Below are 18013 nucleotides of genomic sequence, written 5' to 3' on the forward strand. Positions count from 1 at the left end.
CTGCTTCAGGGCATGCACACTGCTGCCTCCCTCTAGGTGTCCAGTCATCTCTCTCTCTCTCTCTCTCTCTCTCTCTCTCCTAAGCCCTAGAGTGATTCACAAACAAGGGGAAGATAGGAGTTCAGTCACCTAAATCTCATGAGGTGCCCAATCCCCATAGGCATGCTCAGAGGTTGCCTACTGAACTGGGCCTCCAGCAAACTCACACACAACAGCCGAGGGCGGGGGGAAGGGTGGAACTCCCTCATAAATTTTAGCCCAGTGGCTAGGGTACTCAGCTGGGAGGTGGAAGACCACCACTCCCAAATCCCTCCAGTGGCTAAGAAGGGATTTGCTTCCTCTCCAGTGGGTGTTTTAACCACTGAGCTATGAGATAGTCTGATGTGGGAACTCCTCAGTTTCTCCTGTTGAACCTGTTCCACCATGGATAAATAATTAAAGACTTTAGAATAGGGGGACTAGAATGCTCTCTCTCTCTCTCTCTCTCTCTCTCTCTCTCTCTCTCCCCCCCCCCAGAAAGAGTGAGAGCACAAATGTGAAAATGACTCTATAGGCTGGTGGTTAGAGCATTCAGCTGGGAGATGAGAGTTCCAGTTCCTGTGCTCCAGTGACTCTTTAATTATTTATTGAGGGGTCAACGGCAGAGACTGATGGAGCCCCACACCAGAATATCCCATAGCCCAGTGGTTGGAGCACTCACACAAGACAGCCCCATTTAAATCCATTTTCCTGCTCAAGTGGATGGGAGACTTAAACCTGGGGTCTTCCCCATCCCGGATGAATACCTTAGCCATTGGGTTGAAAGTTATGAGGGAGCTGTTGCTCCTCTCCCCGTCCCATGCCAGCCACTTACTAAAACAGCGTAAGCACCTGACTGCAAGAGAAGGTTCACACCTGAGAATTGCTATCAGAGATAGGTGCCTATCTCCAAGACTGGGGCAGGGCTTAGCATACAGCCCTATCGTCATCATCTCCCATTGGGTAGCTTAGGCAACTGCCTGCCTAGCATGCTGGGTTTTGTGAATTGCAGTCTAAGGTGCCTATGTCTCCCCATTCAGTGTAGAGGAACGTAGGTGTTGAACTCAAGATTTCTGAATTGCAGTGATTTTTAAGCACCTAAAAGTTACACATTGTAATGCTGAGTGTCACAAAGCTTAACTCCATTTGTGCCTGCATGGGAGAGGTTGCAAAGATGACAGTGGGAAAATGATGCAAAGGCAGATGACCCCGGTAATGCCAAGTGCATGAGAAGGGAAGTATGAGTGCTGAGATGTAGGCAGGAACGGAGTTGTGCAGAACCTTAAAACAGAGAAAGCAGCTTCTGAATATGCACTACATCAAGAAAACAATAACTGATTTTATTATTTTTTAATACACAGTAGAAACAACATGTAAAACTCAAGCTAGATTGTTGGAAGGCAGATTCCAAAGCAAAATTTACAGTAATATATTTGCATTTATCTACATGCAGGGTATATGGGGGCAGGGAATGGAAATACTTGAGCAAATATAATATACAAGATGTGGTATTCATTGTTCTTTTCTCTGAAAATGATAATAAGTAACACCAGGCTGAAACCTGAGGTTCTTACTCAATTTTAATGTCACTGACTGAAAACTGAGTGAGGACCTCACATTATCTTTTTCTTGAGATGAAATAACTTCCCCCTATTAGCAGAAATGGTATCTTACCGGATATGGCAAATCCACTGAAGCCCACAGCGAGTACCAAGAATGAAATAGCCATTCCTTTACTATGAGAATACCCCACCACCAGAAGAAGAGTTGCTTCCATACCAAAACCTAGGGAAATAATATAAGGAAACATATCAGTTTTAACTACCTATTAAAAAGTGCAAGCAATAAGGCACCAGACCTGGTACTCATTTTGAAAAAGCAGTGAAAAAACATTATTTTTTTATTTCATTATTTTAATTGGTATTATAATTATACAACTCTTTCCCCCCAAGAAAACACACACTTTTGCAATGTCAAATAACCTCTTTGTTCAGTACTTGCATACCAGCTTTTTGTAACTGTCTGTCTCTTTTGACAGTGATCCAAATGCAGTACCTCCATTATGCAGGTGAAATTTGCCCTATGGCTATCTGTATTAAAGGCTGAAGTGCTGCATAGGGCCTAAGTATGAATTTCACCCTCGAACTGAAGGAGTATCATTGTAAGAGTTATATTCTCTTCTCATATGTCCAGTCACTAGAAATTGAGACTATGAGTAATGCAAAGAATATATAACAACTTTTCAAGGGCACACAGAAGTATACAGTAGACGGCTAAAAATTACACACACTGGGCCAATTTTCCCCGCTACTTCATTTTTCACTTAGACTCTGTCTGCAATTGTGGAAGTCAATAATGTGATAGTGTATTTATTTGTATGTATTCAGCCATTTGAATAATGTTGTTTGGTGCACACTAAATTGTTGGGAAGCCCTTTACCTTAATCTACTGTGAGTAACTTCAGATAGCTCTAAGAAGTCTTAGACTAGAATTCTGCCTATAACCCATTCATACATTGTGTGAACTTTTCTAATGTCTCCTTATTAAAGCCACTGTTTTGTAATCTTTTTGTAATGGCTACCACATGTCTACACCAGAAGGGGGTTGAATTTCAGTGAGGAGAAACTGGGCAGACAGGAGGCAATAAAACAGGGGAAAGACATGTATGAAACCTTCATCCCATGGTGGCAACCACCATTCCCTCAGTAAAATTCTCTATGTCCCAAAGGCCAGGAAGAAAAAAAAGGGAGGATCAAGGAGTGGGAAAGGAGCCTGAGAAAGAAACTCTACTGGGCATCTTGGGCCCGATTTTCAGAAGCATTTGGTGCCTACAGATGTGGATAGGTCTGATGGGATTTCAAAAGTTCCTAAGCAGGTTAGTCACCAAACCCCCCTTGATGTCAATGACACTTGAATACTTAACCTACTCAGACATTTTTGAAAATCTCACTAGGCTCTATCTGCACCTTTAAATATCTAACGGTCCCCTTGTCTCTCTAAATAATTTCTCCAGTGAATGAAATAAGAAGGCATAAGTGGACAACCTTGTATCTCTGCTTGGAGGTCACCTTCAGTTAGTAACCACATTTGTTTAATAGCCACATCTTTATCATACAAGTAAAAGGTGAAAGTGATACTTAACTTAGCCATGGCTCCTAAATGAACATATGCAATTTATTTATGGACTCTATTCTAAATCACATTCATAAGAACATAAGAATGGCCATACTGGGTCAGACCAAAGGTCCATCCAGCCCAGTATCCTGTCTACCCACAGTGGCCAATGCCAGGTGCCCCAGAGGGAGTGAACCTAATAGGTAATGACCAAGTGATCTCTCTCCTGCCATCCATCTCCACCCTCTGACAAACAGAGGCTAGGGACACCATTCCTTACCAATCCTGGCTAATAGCCATTAATGGACTTAACCTCCATGAATTTATCTAGTTCTCTTTTAACCCCTGTTATAGTCCTAGACTTCACAACCTCCTCAGGCAAGGAGTTCCACAGGTTGACTGTGTGCTGAGTGAAGAAGAACTTCCTTTTATTTGTTTTAAACCTGCTGTCCATTAATTTCATTTGGTGGCCCCTTAGTTCTTATATTATGGGAACAAGTAAATAACTTTTCCTTATTCACTTTCTCCATACCACTCATGATTTTATATACCTCTATCATATCCCCCCTTAGTCTCCTCTTTTCCTAGCCTCCTTAATCTCTCCTCATAACCCGTAATCATTTTGGTTGCCCTTTTCTGAACCTTTTCTAATGCCAGTATATGTTTTTTGAGATGAGGGGACCACATCTGTACGCAGCATTCAAGATGTGGGCGTACCATGGATTTATATAGGGGCAATAAGATATTCTCTGTCTTATTCTCTATCCCTTTTTTAATGATTCCTAACATCCCGTTTGCTTTTTTGACTGCTGCTGCACACTGTGTGGACATCTTCAGAGAACTATCCATGATGACTCCAAGATCTTTCTCCTGATTAGTTGTAGCTAAATTAGCCCCCATCATATTGTATGTATAATTGGGGTTATTTTTTCCAATGTGTATTACTTTACATTTATCCACATTAAATTTCATTTGCCATTTTGTTGCCTACTCACTTAGTTTTGTGAGATCTTTTTGAAGTTCTTCACAGTCTGCTTTGGTCTTAACTATCTTGAGCAGTTTAGTATCATCTGCAAACTTCAAGGTATACGGGAAACCTATAAATAACGTAGAGTGACTTACCTCCACAATTCATTATCTTTCTCACGGTAGTGGTTGAAAGAATTTGCCTGCTTCTTAGGAAATCTGCAATCTGTCCCCCAATAGGCACAATAATGGTCATCACTAAATGCGGCAAAGCAGATAACATACCCACCTAAAATAATGACAAATGGGAAGTGTTGGCACCATAATAAAATATTGATTTATCATTTTCTGAAGCATCAGGCAATCAACAACTACTTAATTGATTCTCTACAAGTCCAGGGTAGGTGTTTAAAGCAGGCATCTTGATTTTAATTGTATTAAATGAGTGAAATGTGACAATGTGCATGATTGTAACTTGCCATTTTCTCTGCTAAATGATAGGCAAGACAAACTGGGAATCATGCACGGAACTCTAAGTACTAAACATCACAGGATACAGATCAATAGGTAAATTAAGTCAGGGGTTTTCAGAACTAAAAAGCATCAAGAAGCACAGAGGTCCTGGATCTACATTCCTTGAACTTTCAGACTCCTATTGAGGCCAGTGGAACTTTGTAATGGGCAAGGAATTGAGGATGAGGCCCAGAATACTCAATGTTGCAGTGGGGGAGGTTTAGGTTGGATATTAGGAAAAACTTTTTCACTAGGAGGGTGGTGAAACACTGGATTGCGTTACCTAGGGAGGTGGTAGAATCTCCTTCCTTGGAAGTTTTTAAGGTCAGGCTTGACAAAGCCCTGGCTGGGATGATTTGATTGGGGATTGGTCCTGCTTTGAGCAGGGGGTTGGACTAGATGACCTCCTGAGGTCCCTTCCAACCCTGATATTCTATGATTCTATGTTTAGAAATCATATGTAAGCTACACACTAATGACACACACAGATGTAAATCAGTGGTATTTTTCATACGATTGGCTCCATACACACACAAAACTTCACAGAAAATCCTTCACTGAAAATATATAATAAATATGTATGCCAAGGATAATATTAAAAATGAGGGTATGTGGGGAAACAGCATTTCTGTGATACCTTTTACAAAATGCACTATGATCAAAGGCAGAAAATGATCTCTTCCTTTTTCCATCTGAAGTGTGAAATTCTGTACTTCGCTGTAGTTTACAAGATAGAAAGCTAATCAGATGGCCAGATTCATCCCTGATGAAAGCAGGTGTTACTCCAATTTAGTCAGGTATTTAGAATAGGAAATAGCTGCAGTATTTCAGGTACCACTATAAGATACTGGCAGGTAAATGTTGGCTTTTCAGTTGCAACCACTGTCAGTAAACAAGCTCCATGCGAGGCAGCTAAAATATTGGTCCTCATGCCAAAAATATTTTTTTCTAGGTTTACAATAGGTGGACCATTGTTTGAATATCTAGCTCTTAAAATAATTTTTGGGGCTAAAACGTTAAGACTAACTCTATATGAAATGACCATTCTAATCATATGCCCAATAGAAGAGGTTTCTTTAGAAACATACACTACAAAAAAGTTCTTAGAATACCCCCAAATAGACTCATTTCCTTAACCCAGAACATTGAACAGTTCATAGGCTCACATGAAGACTAACATTTAAATTTCCAGATTAATTTATCTGCTGTACAAAAACAAGTGAAACATGATAAGCAGCCATGTTGCTTGTTCATCAGCGAATGGAAAGGGCACAATGGATTTGAACTAGAACTTCTAATATTTCCTCTTCTGTGAAAAAGTTAGAAGCGGTGTTAAATTCCCATAGACCATTCACACTTTTCTTTGAAGCTGCACTATTATATAATGTATATTAAGGAGGGGGTGGAATCAAAAACAGTTTTTGGAGGTGGGAAGATAGGTGATCAGAATCCAATCCTGGATCTGGACCTGAATTTCACCACTGGTCCCTTTCTCTGTGTGATGGCTAAACCCAAAACTCAATCTGAACTTTGAGGGAGAGTGAGTGGTGCAGAATCTGGATATGAATTTTGCAGCTTATGCCCATCTATGACTGCTGAATGCCATAATATAATTGTGATTTTATCCTATAATACTGAAACAATTCTGTGGCTACTTAGGGTTTTCTGGTTCTCAATATGCTGCACGCCATAGACACTTGAACCTTCATAGTAACAACATGGATAGAATTTAAACCTTCCTGCACCAAAACCTCAGGCCCCTACCACTTGAGCTAAGAAAAATTTCTGTTCGCTCTTTGCAGCATAGGACCTAAGACACACAGGTGATAAATTATTATTCCATCTATCTAATGGGCAAATCAAGGGCCTGATTTGCTCACTGACTTCCATGGAAAGACTGCTTTGGATCAGTCCTTATTGGTCAGATTGTGCCACTGACCCATGTAAGGGGTGATACATAACAGCATCAACCTCAGGGAGAATGAGAGGTGCAATTCCTGGGTGAATGCCCCAATGCATAGGGGACCATGCAAGCTGCACCTTTTTTTTTTTTGGATGATGCAGCTTGCTGTCCCCCTTATTACCAGTGTACTCTCCAGACCAATGGAGGGAGGTGGAAGGGGATGCTCCTACTTTCCCTGCAACTTTCCCCACAGTCTTGGGGGCACCATGGTCTCCAGGGGGTGCACTGATGGACTGCAGTTGCGATGGGCCTTTGTGCAGTCTACACGGCAGAAACACTTTGCATGCTTCACCGCCCAAAACTGGTGCAAAGTCATGTTCCAATATGGCTCCAAAGAAGTCACTATAAAGTATTTCCTCTTAAAAAATTTTTAGCAAGTGCACTATGTGTAAATTTTAGCCTAATCAAAAGGATACGATCCCTTTTCAGTTTTGTCACTTCACTCACATATCCTGGTACATAAAAGGAATGGTGATTTTCTGCACTGGAAAGGAGCTTCAAGAATTATAAAACACTGGGAAATATGTGCTTACAATTTTCCCACTCCAAGTAAAGATCTACAAACATGATTCGCCAGTTATTGCTACTCAAAAATATCTGATGTTACATTATGATAAAATACCTTGCTTATTTCAAACCCAAACACCTCTTCAAAGTAAGCAGGCTGACTAATAAGCAGCAAATAAAAAGTCCAGCTTCTACAGAAGTTTGCAACAATTATTGCATAGACAGGCATAGAAGTAAAAAATTTTCTCCATGGAGTCTTGTATTTCTGAAATGTGGAAAGAAAAGCCCAGTTAATATTTTATTGGTTAATGAATATTACGCTTCCCTTATCATGCATGCTATTTTAGCCACTGTTCAAGGGAACAGGTGCTTAACTTTACACATGAGTAGTTCCATTGGCTTTAATGTTCATAAAGTAAAACATATGCATAAGTATGTGGAGAATCAAAGACTTAGCATAGAAACCTGAGCAAATGGACAAATGTCTGCAATAGTATTCAGTGAAGCAACTCAAATTTACTCAATACTGACAGGTTTCAGAGTAGCGGCTGTGTTAGTCTGTATTCGCAAAAAGAAAAGGAGGACTTGTGGCACCTTAGAGACTAACCAATTTATTTGAGCATAAGCTTTCGTGAGCTACAGCTCACTTCATTGGATGCATTCAGTGGAAAATACAGTGAGGAGATTTATATACACACAGAACATGAAAAAATGGGTGTTATCATACACACTGTAAGGAGAGTGATCACTTAAGATGAGCTATTACCAGCAGGAGAGCGGGGGTGGGGGGGGGAGAAAACCTTTTGTAGTGATAATCAAGGTGAGCCATTTCCAGCAGTTAACAGGAATGTCTGAGGAACGGGGGGGGAGGGGGGGGGGCGGAAATAAACATGGGGAAATAGTTTTACTTTGTGTAATGACCCATCCACTCTCAGTCTCTATTCAAGCCTAAGTTAATTGTATCCAGTTTGCAAATTAAATTCCACATATCTATGCAGGGGACACCAGCATAGGGCCTAATCACATCAGCCACACTATCAGAGGCTCGTTCACCTGCACATCTACCAATGTGATATATGCCATCATGTGCCAGCAATGCCCCTCTGCCATGTACATTGGTCAAACTGGACAGTCTCTACGTAAAAGAATAAATGGACACAAATCAGATGTCAGGAATTATAACATTCATAAACCAGTCGAAGAACACTTCAATCTCTCTGGTCACTCGATTACAGACCTAAAAGTCACAATATTACAACAAAAAGACTTCAGAAACAGACTCCAACGAGAGACTGCTGAATTGGAATTAATTTGCAAACTGGATACAATTAACTTAGGCTTGAATAGAGACTGGGAGTGGATGGGTCATTACACAAAGTAAAACTATTTCCCCATGTTTATTTTCCCCCCGCCCCACTGTTCCTCAGACATTCCTGTTAACTGCTGGAAATGGCCCACCTTGATTATCACTACAAAAGGTTTTCTTCCCCCCCCTCCCCACTCTCTGCTGGTAATAGCTCATCTTAAGTGATCACTCTCCTTACAATGTGTATGATAACACCCATTTTTTCATGTTCTGTGTATATATAAATCTCCTCACTGTATTTTCCACTGAATGCATCCGATGAAGTGAGCTGTAGCTCACGAAAGCTTATGCTCAAATAAATTGGTTAGTCTCTAAGGTGCCACAAGTACTCCTTTTCTTTTTACTCAATACTATCATTCATATTAGGCAATGCTGTGATGCACTAAACTCCTGCTTCACTGCTGCCAAACTCTGTAGGTACCTAAACTCACTCAGCACCTAAGTTTTCAGGGTAAAAGTTCCCTCAGCACCTAAGTTTCTGCCTCTGGGCATGTGCACTGCAACCTCACTCTAGGCTTTCAGCCACCTATGTCCTACCTACCTAAGTCCCAAAAGGATCCAGGGGAAGATAGGCAGAGGAGCACCTGTCTCACTCTTGGGACCCAATCTGGTAGGCATGCTCAGTGACTACTTACCAGATTGGGTCCCATTTTGAAATCTGTCAGGTGGTCCCCACCTTATGACATTTAGCTCAGTAGTTAGAGTGCTCAGCTAGGATGCTGGAGACTGAGGTTCTATTCTGCCTCCACCACCATCTGAGGAACAGGAAAGGATTTAAACAGGGAGCTCCACACCTCTCTCAGGAGAGTGCTCTAAAGAGCAGGTTAGGGGGTATTCTCATAGGGAGTTCCTTCAATTCATGCAGAGATTACTACCTAGGCCCCTAGCAAGATTTGAACCTTCCACCCTGCCTGCCAAGGCCACAGTACTAACCCCCTGAACTACAGAGCCAGGCCTTGCCTGTTAAAGCAATTCCACTTTGGATAAAGACTTAAATAGTCACTGGGCCAGAGAGAGAGAATGACTCAATAGCCTGATGGTAGGGCACACACATGCTCCAATGGCTCTTTAATTAGTTAAACACAGTGGAGCACCTTCAACAGGAGAGGTTGAGGGTCCCCCATTAGACTATCTCATAGCTCTGTGATTAACGGGTGCCTCTGAGTGGTGTGTGAGCTCCTTGTTCAAATCCTGGTCCCCCCTCAGGCAGAGAGGGAAATTGAACCTTGGTTTCCTATGCCCCAGGGGAGTGCTCCAATCACTGGATTAAAAGTTATGTGGCACCAAAACAACCTCCTCCTCCTGCTGTTGTATGTGGAATGAATAGGCACCTAACTCATTCTTACAAGAAACAACTTAGGCACCTAAGTCACCTGACTCCAGGAGAGGGTCTCCTCATTGTGTATCACATGCAGAGATAGGCATCTAATTCTTGGCAGGGTTTAGGACACAGCCCTCCCCTCAGCATCTCCCACTGATTAATCTAGGGGACTCCCCACCTAGCATGTTGGCTTTTGTGTATCATATGCTTAGGTGCCTGTGTCTCGGCATGATTGTATAAGGAGTCTAGGCACACAGCTTAGGCTTTGTGGATCACACAGTTGTTCCTGTGATTTTTCTAGGCATTGTGTTGCTCACTATCACAACGTTTAAGTTGATGATCCAGGTCCCAGTGACTTGACTGGAGCGCCACATTGGGCCAGGTTTCTTCCATATAGGACTATATGGAAATTACTTCAAAGAGGTTTCCTGGGTGCAGCTGAGGGTAGGATTAGGTCCATTATGTCTTGAAAACTGGCATGGTTCCAAAGTGAAGTGGTGAAACTCACTCTAATACAGTATGTGCAATGCCCTGTGCACCTATTAAGTTCTACTTAAGATCCTTAGACAGGGTTAAGTGAGTCTTAATTGGTGAGGAGGGCCTGGTGAATGCCCTGGGAAGAATGTCATACTGCACATATCAAAAGCAATTAAGCCATTAATACAGACTAATCACTTCCAAATATAATTTTGAATCCATTTTTAAATAATGAAAGTACAAATAAATGAAACAGGAAATCTCCAACCCAAACCTGAGCAGAATATACTGATTTCTCTTTAAATAATATTTGCACAAGCCTTAGATGTTGTGTTTAAAATTTCAATCTGAAGAATATTTCATCAAGTGTGCGATTTTCAAAAGCACCTATGTCATTGAGGAGCACAAGTACCATTGAATTTCAAACTGGATACTGCAGCTGTCAACAGTGGCTCAAAGCTCTTGATCATGGGAAAAGTGGCCTAAGCCTGTGCTCAATCAAGAGCAAATGGTCTGACCCAATTAGAAAATACTATAAAGAGAGATCTCTGGGAATCAGTGATAAAGGAAGGTAGGACTAGAAAGGTTGGCAGGGTAAGAGAGGAGGCTAGAAAGCTAAGAAACAAACAGCAATGGCTGATTTTCCTTAGTTAGCATTTGTAAAGCTATTTCTTTAAACCTTTTTAGAAATTAAAGGAATAGGAAAGTGCTCATTTTGCATGGTAGGTTTACTTAATGGCTGTTAGGAATGTCTCCATTTCATACCAGACTTCACAGCATTCTCTGAGATGTAAATTTGTATAGGACAGTCTCAAACTACACAGGGCCCAAAGGTCCGTTCATTGAAAGGGTGTTCATTATAACTGGAAAGAGACTCCAGTGGAATCATGAGGACTTCTTCCTGAAGTCAGCCTTAGATAATGGAGTTACAATTGTTTCTCAAAGCTGTGGTGAGGTGAGAACTATTATCCCCCTACATCTCTGCAGTTAAGCTATAATAGTATGATTTAAAAACAATAGTCAGAGGCACAGAATTGTGAGAGCTTCTCTTTCTCAGTTCATAAGCTTTCAGACAAGTTGAACTTAGACCAGATGGTGATGCAGCCCTATCTGATTCTACTTCTCAGCATCTCATTGTGTATCCCAATTTCTCCTATACATTATCTGTTCCTCATTTTAACAGTAAAATGGTTGGGAAGGGATCGCATGGAAAGGAAATGGAAACACGGTCATCTGTCCTAGACCTAGAAACCTCATTTAGAGCCTAACAACCCCCAGGGTTTCTACATGTGGTGAGGCACTAGATCTGGAGTGGAGTGTGAGGGAGAAACACCCACTCCACAGCATGCTCCTGCTTTCCCTGCAATATCAGGAAAACTCCACAGAGACAATGTCTGATTAGGAGTTAATGCTGCTCCAAGGAGGATTAGCACCTTCAAGTTCCCCTCTATGGCAGCTACTCTGCACCTGTGAGGGAGACAGCACGGCTCCTAAAGGAATATCCTCAGAATCACTCATAGCATAGGCCACTTTTAAACAGCTTTTTTTTAAAAAAAATCAGTAACTGAAAAATGCAACTGATGTAGATTAACTGAACATCAGCGGTTCCATAGCATAATATTTCTGTTGTATTGTGCAAAAATATACTCACTGGACAAAGCCTAATTTATGTACTTGATATCTGTACATAGTAAGGATTGTGTTGAGATGGGGGGGATGATACGAAGGGAGCAGAAAGCTTTGGGAAGCTAACAAAGAAGTGAAGGAAGCTGCAAAGGGGGATAATTGGGGAATGGTAACTAAAGGAATGAAAGCTTAATGAGATTTGCCAACTATGTGAAAAGGTTATCTCAAACCCTTTTCATTTGGCATAGGCCATTTTTCCCATGATCAAGAGCTTTGATCCACTGTCACCCTTATATAGAGCAGTCCTTTACTCCATGTGTAGTCCCATTAAAAGGAGGGAAGAGTTAAGCCTTGTATGCTTTATGTAACAGCACGAGCCATACAGACATGTCTGATGGAATTTGTTTTCTGGAGAGTTGAATTGTCTAGAATAACTACATCCTATCTTAAGTTTATTTTACCCCTTTCCTCTCCACCCAAAAACCATGCTATAATCTGATACCACTGTATGGATTGATGGAAATATATATAAAGTTCTTACTTCCATTGCACCTAAGAGGTTGGCACTCTCTCCAATGCTCTCCTCTATGTATCTGCGCTCTTCATCTGTGATCGTTGGGTGCTTTGCAGGACTCTCATATGACACCAAAAGCCAAAACATATACCAGACCAACCCAAAGCTCCCTGTTGAAAATGTAAAAGGAAGAAGGACCTTGAAAGGAAATACAAATGCACTAAAGCAACAAACCAGGAAAAATACCAGCACATCTCATTTCAATGGCATTTGGGGTTGCCTTCTTTACGGAGTCGTTCTCACAGAGACCAGATCCCACAAACACTTACTGTCGGTGAGAAGTGTTTACCAGGTTGGGCCCATAATGAGGCTGTCATTTCATTTACAGAATGACTTTGCTATAAATGAAGAATCCACTGAGTCCTGAATAGCCACTGGTATATTTCAGTGCATGGAAACAGCTTCAGAGTTTCATTATACCTAGAGTGAAATTTCATTTCTACTTATCCTATGTCACTGTTAGTAATTCACTACACTAACATTTTTACCTGAAAGATATAAGATTGTGGCACTGTTTCCACCACATTTCTGTGCCATTTTGAGTGAACTTATTCCCTGTTCATACCAACACTGAAATGGGTTTAAAAATGTCTAGTCTATGTAACAGTTCTTATGTGAAATTTTCTAGATTCTGTTGGTGTGATATACTAGGAGGCATGTGAAATGAACAGTGTTAATTAGAGCTGTGTGGTATTCTGTATTTTTTCCTGTGATTAGTTTGGTTAATTATATTATACCATAAAGAGGTATTCATTCTGGCTAAAAGCCATTTTAGATTAGAGAAATAAACCCTTAGGACTAAATTCAACCCATGCCTTACACCCCATGTTTTCAGTGGGATTACGCAGAGCGTGTGTTTATGCATATAATATAAAATTTTACCATTATGCTTTGGTCTTTCTTCTGACTTATACATTTCTAATACAGCCCTAAAAATTGTGGCCACTTTGAGGCATCTAATCCAGTTCTCTGCATTACTGCAGGGCAGTTTTCAAACTTCCTCAAAATCTTTCCCAGTAGTTCAGATCTATTCTCATTCTTTATGGGATCTTTCTCTACTTCATACAAGTTTTACACTGAATAATTAATTCCATTGGCCATATACTCTACTGGTGTAAATCAGTGTAGCTTAATTAACTTACACCATCTGAGGATTTGCCAATCAATCTCAGTTCAGCTACTCTTGATTTACACTGATGTAAATGGGAGGAGAATGAGGCATCATGAATTGGTGATTGTACAACATAAAAGTAATTCTCTCTTTCATTCAGCCGAAATTTCTCCTCTTTAAGACCATTGTTTCTTCTTCTAATTTTAAATTCCTTCACATTTTCCCTTCCTCCAACACCTATTTCTCTAGGTTGTATGTTTAGACTCAAACTTTAGTCTTCCTTTATTTTCATCTTATGTTAACAATGCAGCTGTTAACAGCACAGACTAGATTCCTGTATTAATGGTGGGAGGTAAACAAAAACTATCATACCATACACATAAAACACAGAAGACCATCCAGTATATTGCACTAGAATCCCAGCTAAAGGCATTGCAATAACAGCTCCTGCATAGGAACCTATAAAACAAGAAAGACATGACTGAAAATGGAAATACATTCTCTACTGGACTATTTAATTTTGTTGGGGGAGGAGGGGAGAAGAGAAGAGGACAATATTAAAGGGGGCTTACCACAAAAGGACGTGGTTGCTAGCCTACTTCTTTCTAAAGGAGGGGCCCACTTGCTCCATATCCCATGGCAGGCAGGATAAGTGACACCCTGTGGAGTCGGCATTCCACAAGTTAGCATGTGCTGATCAATTAGTCAGTGTATTGTTTGTGCGTTTATTTCTGTTTAAAACTAATATAAAGAAAATAATGGTCTAATAATTATACTAGAATTTCTATAGCACTGCATGGACACAATCCAACTCCCGTTTTACAGTGGAAAAACTCCCAGTGATTTGAATGGAAATTGGATCAAGCCCTATATGTTTACTACACCATACGTACTTTAATAACTAGTTAATATTCACAGTGCCCCTGTGAAATAGGTGGTTACAATAATTATAGGTGGGGAAAGTGAGGCACAGAGGTGAAGTATATGCCCAAGGCCACCCATCACATTCATGGCAGAGCCAGTATTAGAACTCTGGGCCTCCTGACTTCTCCTAAACCCAAGTTTTTTCCCTCAGACTATACTTGAGCTATCCTAAGTTCTAGCCACCAGTAATGTAATTGGAAAGTACAATGACATAGAAGCTAAAAATCAGCCATTTTACCTTCACCCTGACCCTAGAAAACAAGAGCAGTGTGATTCTGGGAGACTAGCAAATATTGCAAGTGAAGTCTTTCTCACTGTCTTTGTTGTAATAAATTTTTTAAGCACATATGAAAAAGGAAATCTGAAATCTTTAGTTGATTTCATTTTCAAATATGACTGTTCTCTCTGCAACACAGGTTTAGCCTTAACTGTATAAAAATAATGGAATTTCACTCAGAATTATTAATATTTTTATGGACCATCTTGCAACCTTGCAATATACAGTAAGTTTTTACAAAAATTTCACTTAATAGCTAATTACACATTAAAAATTAAAATTTGGATTTTTGCATATTTTTAGAACAGTAGTATCTTCCCTTCTTTTAATGTAATATTTGATCTTCAACTGAACATAATTTTAAAATTCAAAACTTTTCTTGTTTTACAACTTGGACATTTTTTTGTGAATTTTCAACAAGTTATGCAAAACTCCAATTAGGATGTTTCCAGAATCCATGCAAATGTTCTTCACAATCCTATTCAGAAGCTAGTTTTGCATACAGAATTCCATCAAACAGGGAAAGAGAATAGTTTAATGGGACAAGTCTAAAAATATCTTGTTTTACTTTTTAATCTCCTAGTCTTCTTTCTCTCTTTCCCTCTTCCTCAGGAGGTGTAAAGTTCTGCCTACATAAATTAATTTGCAAGACTGGGCCTGTATTTGTGCATGCAAATTTATATAGTTGGATACCTCACTACCTAACTTGCACATGGAAATATGGGTAGTACACTAACTATCCACCTTGCACGTAGCTTGTTCACCCAAATCTAAGGTTTTTATGTAATAAGATGCGTTCAAAAATTGGTTCATTGGTGACCTGGAGACCATGTATTCAAGTCTGGTCTAAAAATGTTCATGAGACAATCAAATTTACAATACAAATTTACTTGACCTTGCTCCCATTGAACTCAGTTGCAAAACTCCTACTGATGTCAATGGGCGCATGCTCAATGCCTATTATAGAAATACAAACTTGATTTTAAAGAGAGTGCTCATTCTCTGGTGCTGGTCCACAAACTACCCTGTGTGGGAGATCACCCCCCAGATCAAGGTCTATGCAGTGTTGGCTTAAGTGGGAATTAAATGGTGTTGTATGCCCTGTGCTGGCCCTCTGAACAGGGGTGGATTTTACAATGTAATTTTATAGGTGAAAGAAAGATGCATTGAAAACGTGACCTAACAGTTCAAATAGCTGCATTTCATTGCACTAGGATTCAACTCTTAACTGGAATCCTATTTTTTTTCACTTATAACAAAGACTGCTGGTTAGCAACTAAAGAACATCCACAATCACATTTTCTTGTAACTCCAACTTCTTTTCCATACCTCTACAAGGCCCTGCAAGATGCGGACAAAGATGACACACCCATAATGCACCTTAGCAGCAGATGGTATTAGCATATTAAGAGTGGCAGTCAGCAATATAGCAGCCCCAAACACCCTGTAAAAGAAAACCGAGGAAATGATTGCAGTAGTGGTCAAAACAACAGAAATTTTCACACCCACACACGTGGACACATATATGTACAGTATGCGTTAAATGAACATTCTTTATAAAGGAACATTGAAATTACCAGACTGGAGCAGACTAAGTCTATCTAGTCCAGTATTCCCTGATAAGTGGCCAGCACTGTATACTTCAATGTAATCAGTCCCCCTCCACACATAGGGCTCATCTTGATATGTAACAGTTTGTGATTGGTTTAAGCCCTAAAGCATGAGGTTTAATATCCCTTCCAAAATGTGTATGAGTAATTATGAAGACTCTGAACCTTCTTGATATCCGTATAGATGTCCAATCACCTTTTTTATCTTCCGAAGTTCTTGGCTTCAATTACTTTAACTTCAGCATCTTCCTGTGGCATTGAGTTCCACAGTCTAAGTAAATGTGTGAAAAATTTCTCCTATCAATTTTGAATTTCTTATCTTTTTAATTTCATTGAATGTCTGTCCCTTTGTTCTTGCATTATGAGACACAGAAAACAGAAATTCCTGTTCTACCTTCTCTGCCATTACATATTTTTATCATGCCCCTCTTATTCATCACCCTTCTACTTTAAATAATCCCTGTCTTTACAATCTCTCTACACATGAAAGATTTTTTTTCCAGGTCCGCAATAATTTTCATCACTTTTCTCTGAACTTCCTGTAATTCAGCAATACCTTTTTTGAGATGGATGACCAGTAGTGCACACGCTATTCCAGAAGAGGTCACGCCATTTATTTATATAGAGGCATTATAATGTTCTCTTATTTTTTATCATCCCATTTCTTTATGCATTATAACGTCTTGTTTCCTTTTTTGATCACAGCTGCATATTGAGTTGTCTACAGTGGAGTTGTCTACACTCAGGTCCTGAGCTGATACCTTTAATTTAGAACTCTGTAATGTATACAATTGGTTTAATTGTTTCCCTCCAGTGTGCATTACTTTGCATTTATCAACACTGAATTTCATTTGCCATCATGTTGTCCATTATCCTAGCTTGATTAAGTCCCTCTGAAATTCCTCACAGTCTTCTTGGACTTGACTAACATAAATAACCTTGTATCATCTAAAAATGTTGTTACCTCACTTCTCATTCCCCTCTCTTCTTTTCTGTTAATAAATATATAAAACAACATGGATACCTAGTATGGAACCTTGAGGCAGCCCATGGTTAACCTTTGGCCACAATGAAAATTGACCTTTCAGTCCTACTTTTTGCTTCCAGTCTCCTAGCCCATTTTTATCCATCACAATACCTCTCACCCTGTGTCCACTCAATTTCTTTAGTAGCATCTAGCACTGGACCTTATCAAAGGCCTTTTGGAAGTCTAATTAATGATAACAGGTTCTCTTTTACCCACTACTTTACTGAGACCTTTAAAGAATTCTAAGGCAATGTCTATACTAGAGACCTTACACAGACATAGCTCTCCTGTTGACATAATTAAAGCACCCCCAACAAGCTGTGGTAGCTACGTTAGTGGCAGAAGCTCTCCCACTGACATTGCGCTGTGCACATTACCACTTACACCAGCAAAGCGTATGTCACTCTGGGGGAGGGGTGTTTTTTCACACCCCTGAGCGCATACATTTTGCTGACATAAGTGATAGTGTAGATATGGCCTAAGAGAATTGTGACACACTATATTCCTTTCTGGAAATGTTGCTGGTTAGACCATATCATACCATGATTTTTCAGGTGTTTTGTTATTCTCTTAATTATATCTATTTAAATATAATAAAACATCCAAATTAGGGTAAATA

General features: G+C 40.0%; 1 protein-coding gene and 1 long non-coding RNA gene across 2 annotated transcripts in view; one reads left to right on the plus strand and one right to left on the minus strand.

Annotated features, from left to right (window-relative positions):
- The window catches only part of LOC141988992 (uncharacterized), a 58326-nt gene that overhangs the window by 21179 nt on the left and 19134 nt on the right, over positions 1–18013 (plus strand). The window lies entirely within an intron of this gene.
- Positions 1–18013, minus strand: part of SLC17A6 (solute carrier family 17 member 6) — a 49927-nt gene that overhangs the window by 4610 nt on the left and 27304 nt on the right. The window contains exons 4-10 of the mRNA XM_074955174.1: positions 16087–16201; positions 14129–14216; positions 13929–14015; positions 12413–12555; positions 7197–7346; positions 4255–4387; positions 1693–1803 (exon numbers count right to left, since the gene is read on the minus strand). Coding sequence (XP_074811275.1) covers positions 1693–1803; positions 4255–4387; positions 7197–7346; positions 12413–12555; positions 13929–14015; positions 14129–14216; positions 16087–16201 — 827 coding nt within the window. The remainder of the gene's footprint in view (positions 1–1692; positions 1804–4254; positions 4388–7196; positions 7347–12412; positions 12556–13928; positions 14016–14128; positions 14217–16086; positions 16202–18013) is intronic.

This window comes from Natator depressus, chromosome 6, assembly GCF_965152275.1.
Source record: "Natator depressus isolate rNatDep1 chromosome 6, rNatDep2.hap1, whole genome shotgun sequence".
NCBI classification, from domain to species: Eukaryota; Metazoa; Chordata; order Testudines; family Cheloniidae; genus Natator; species Natator depressus.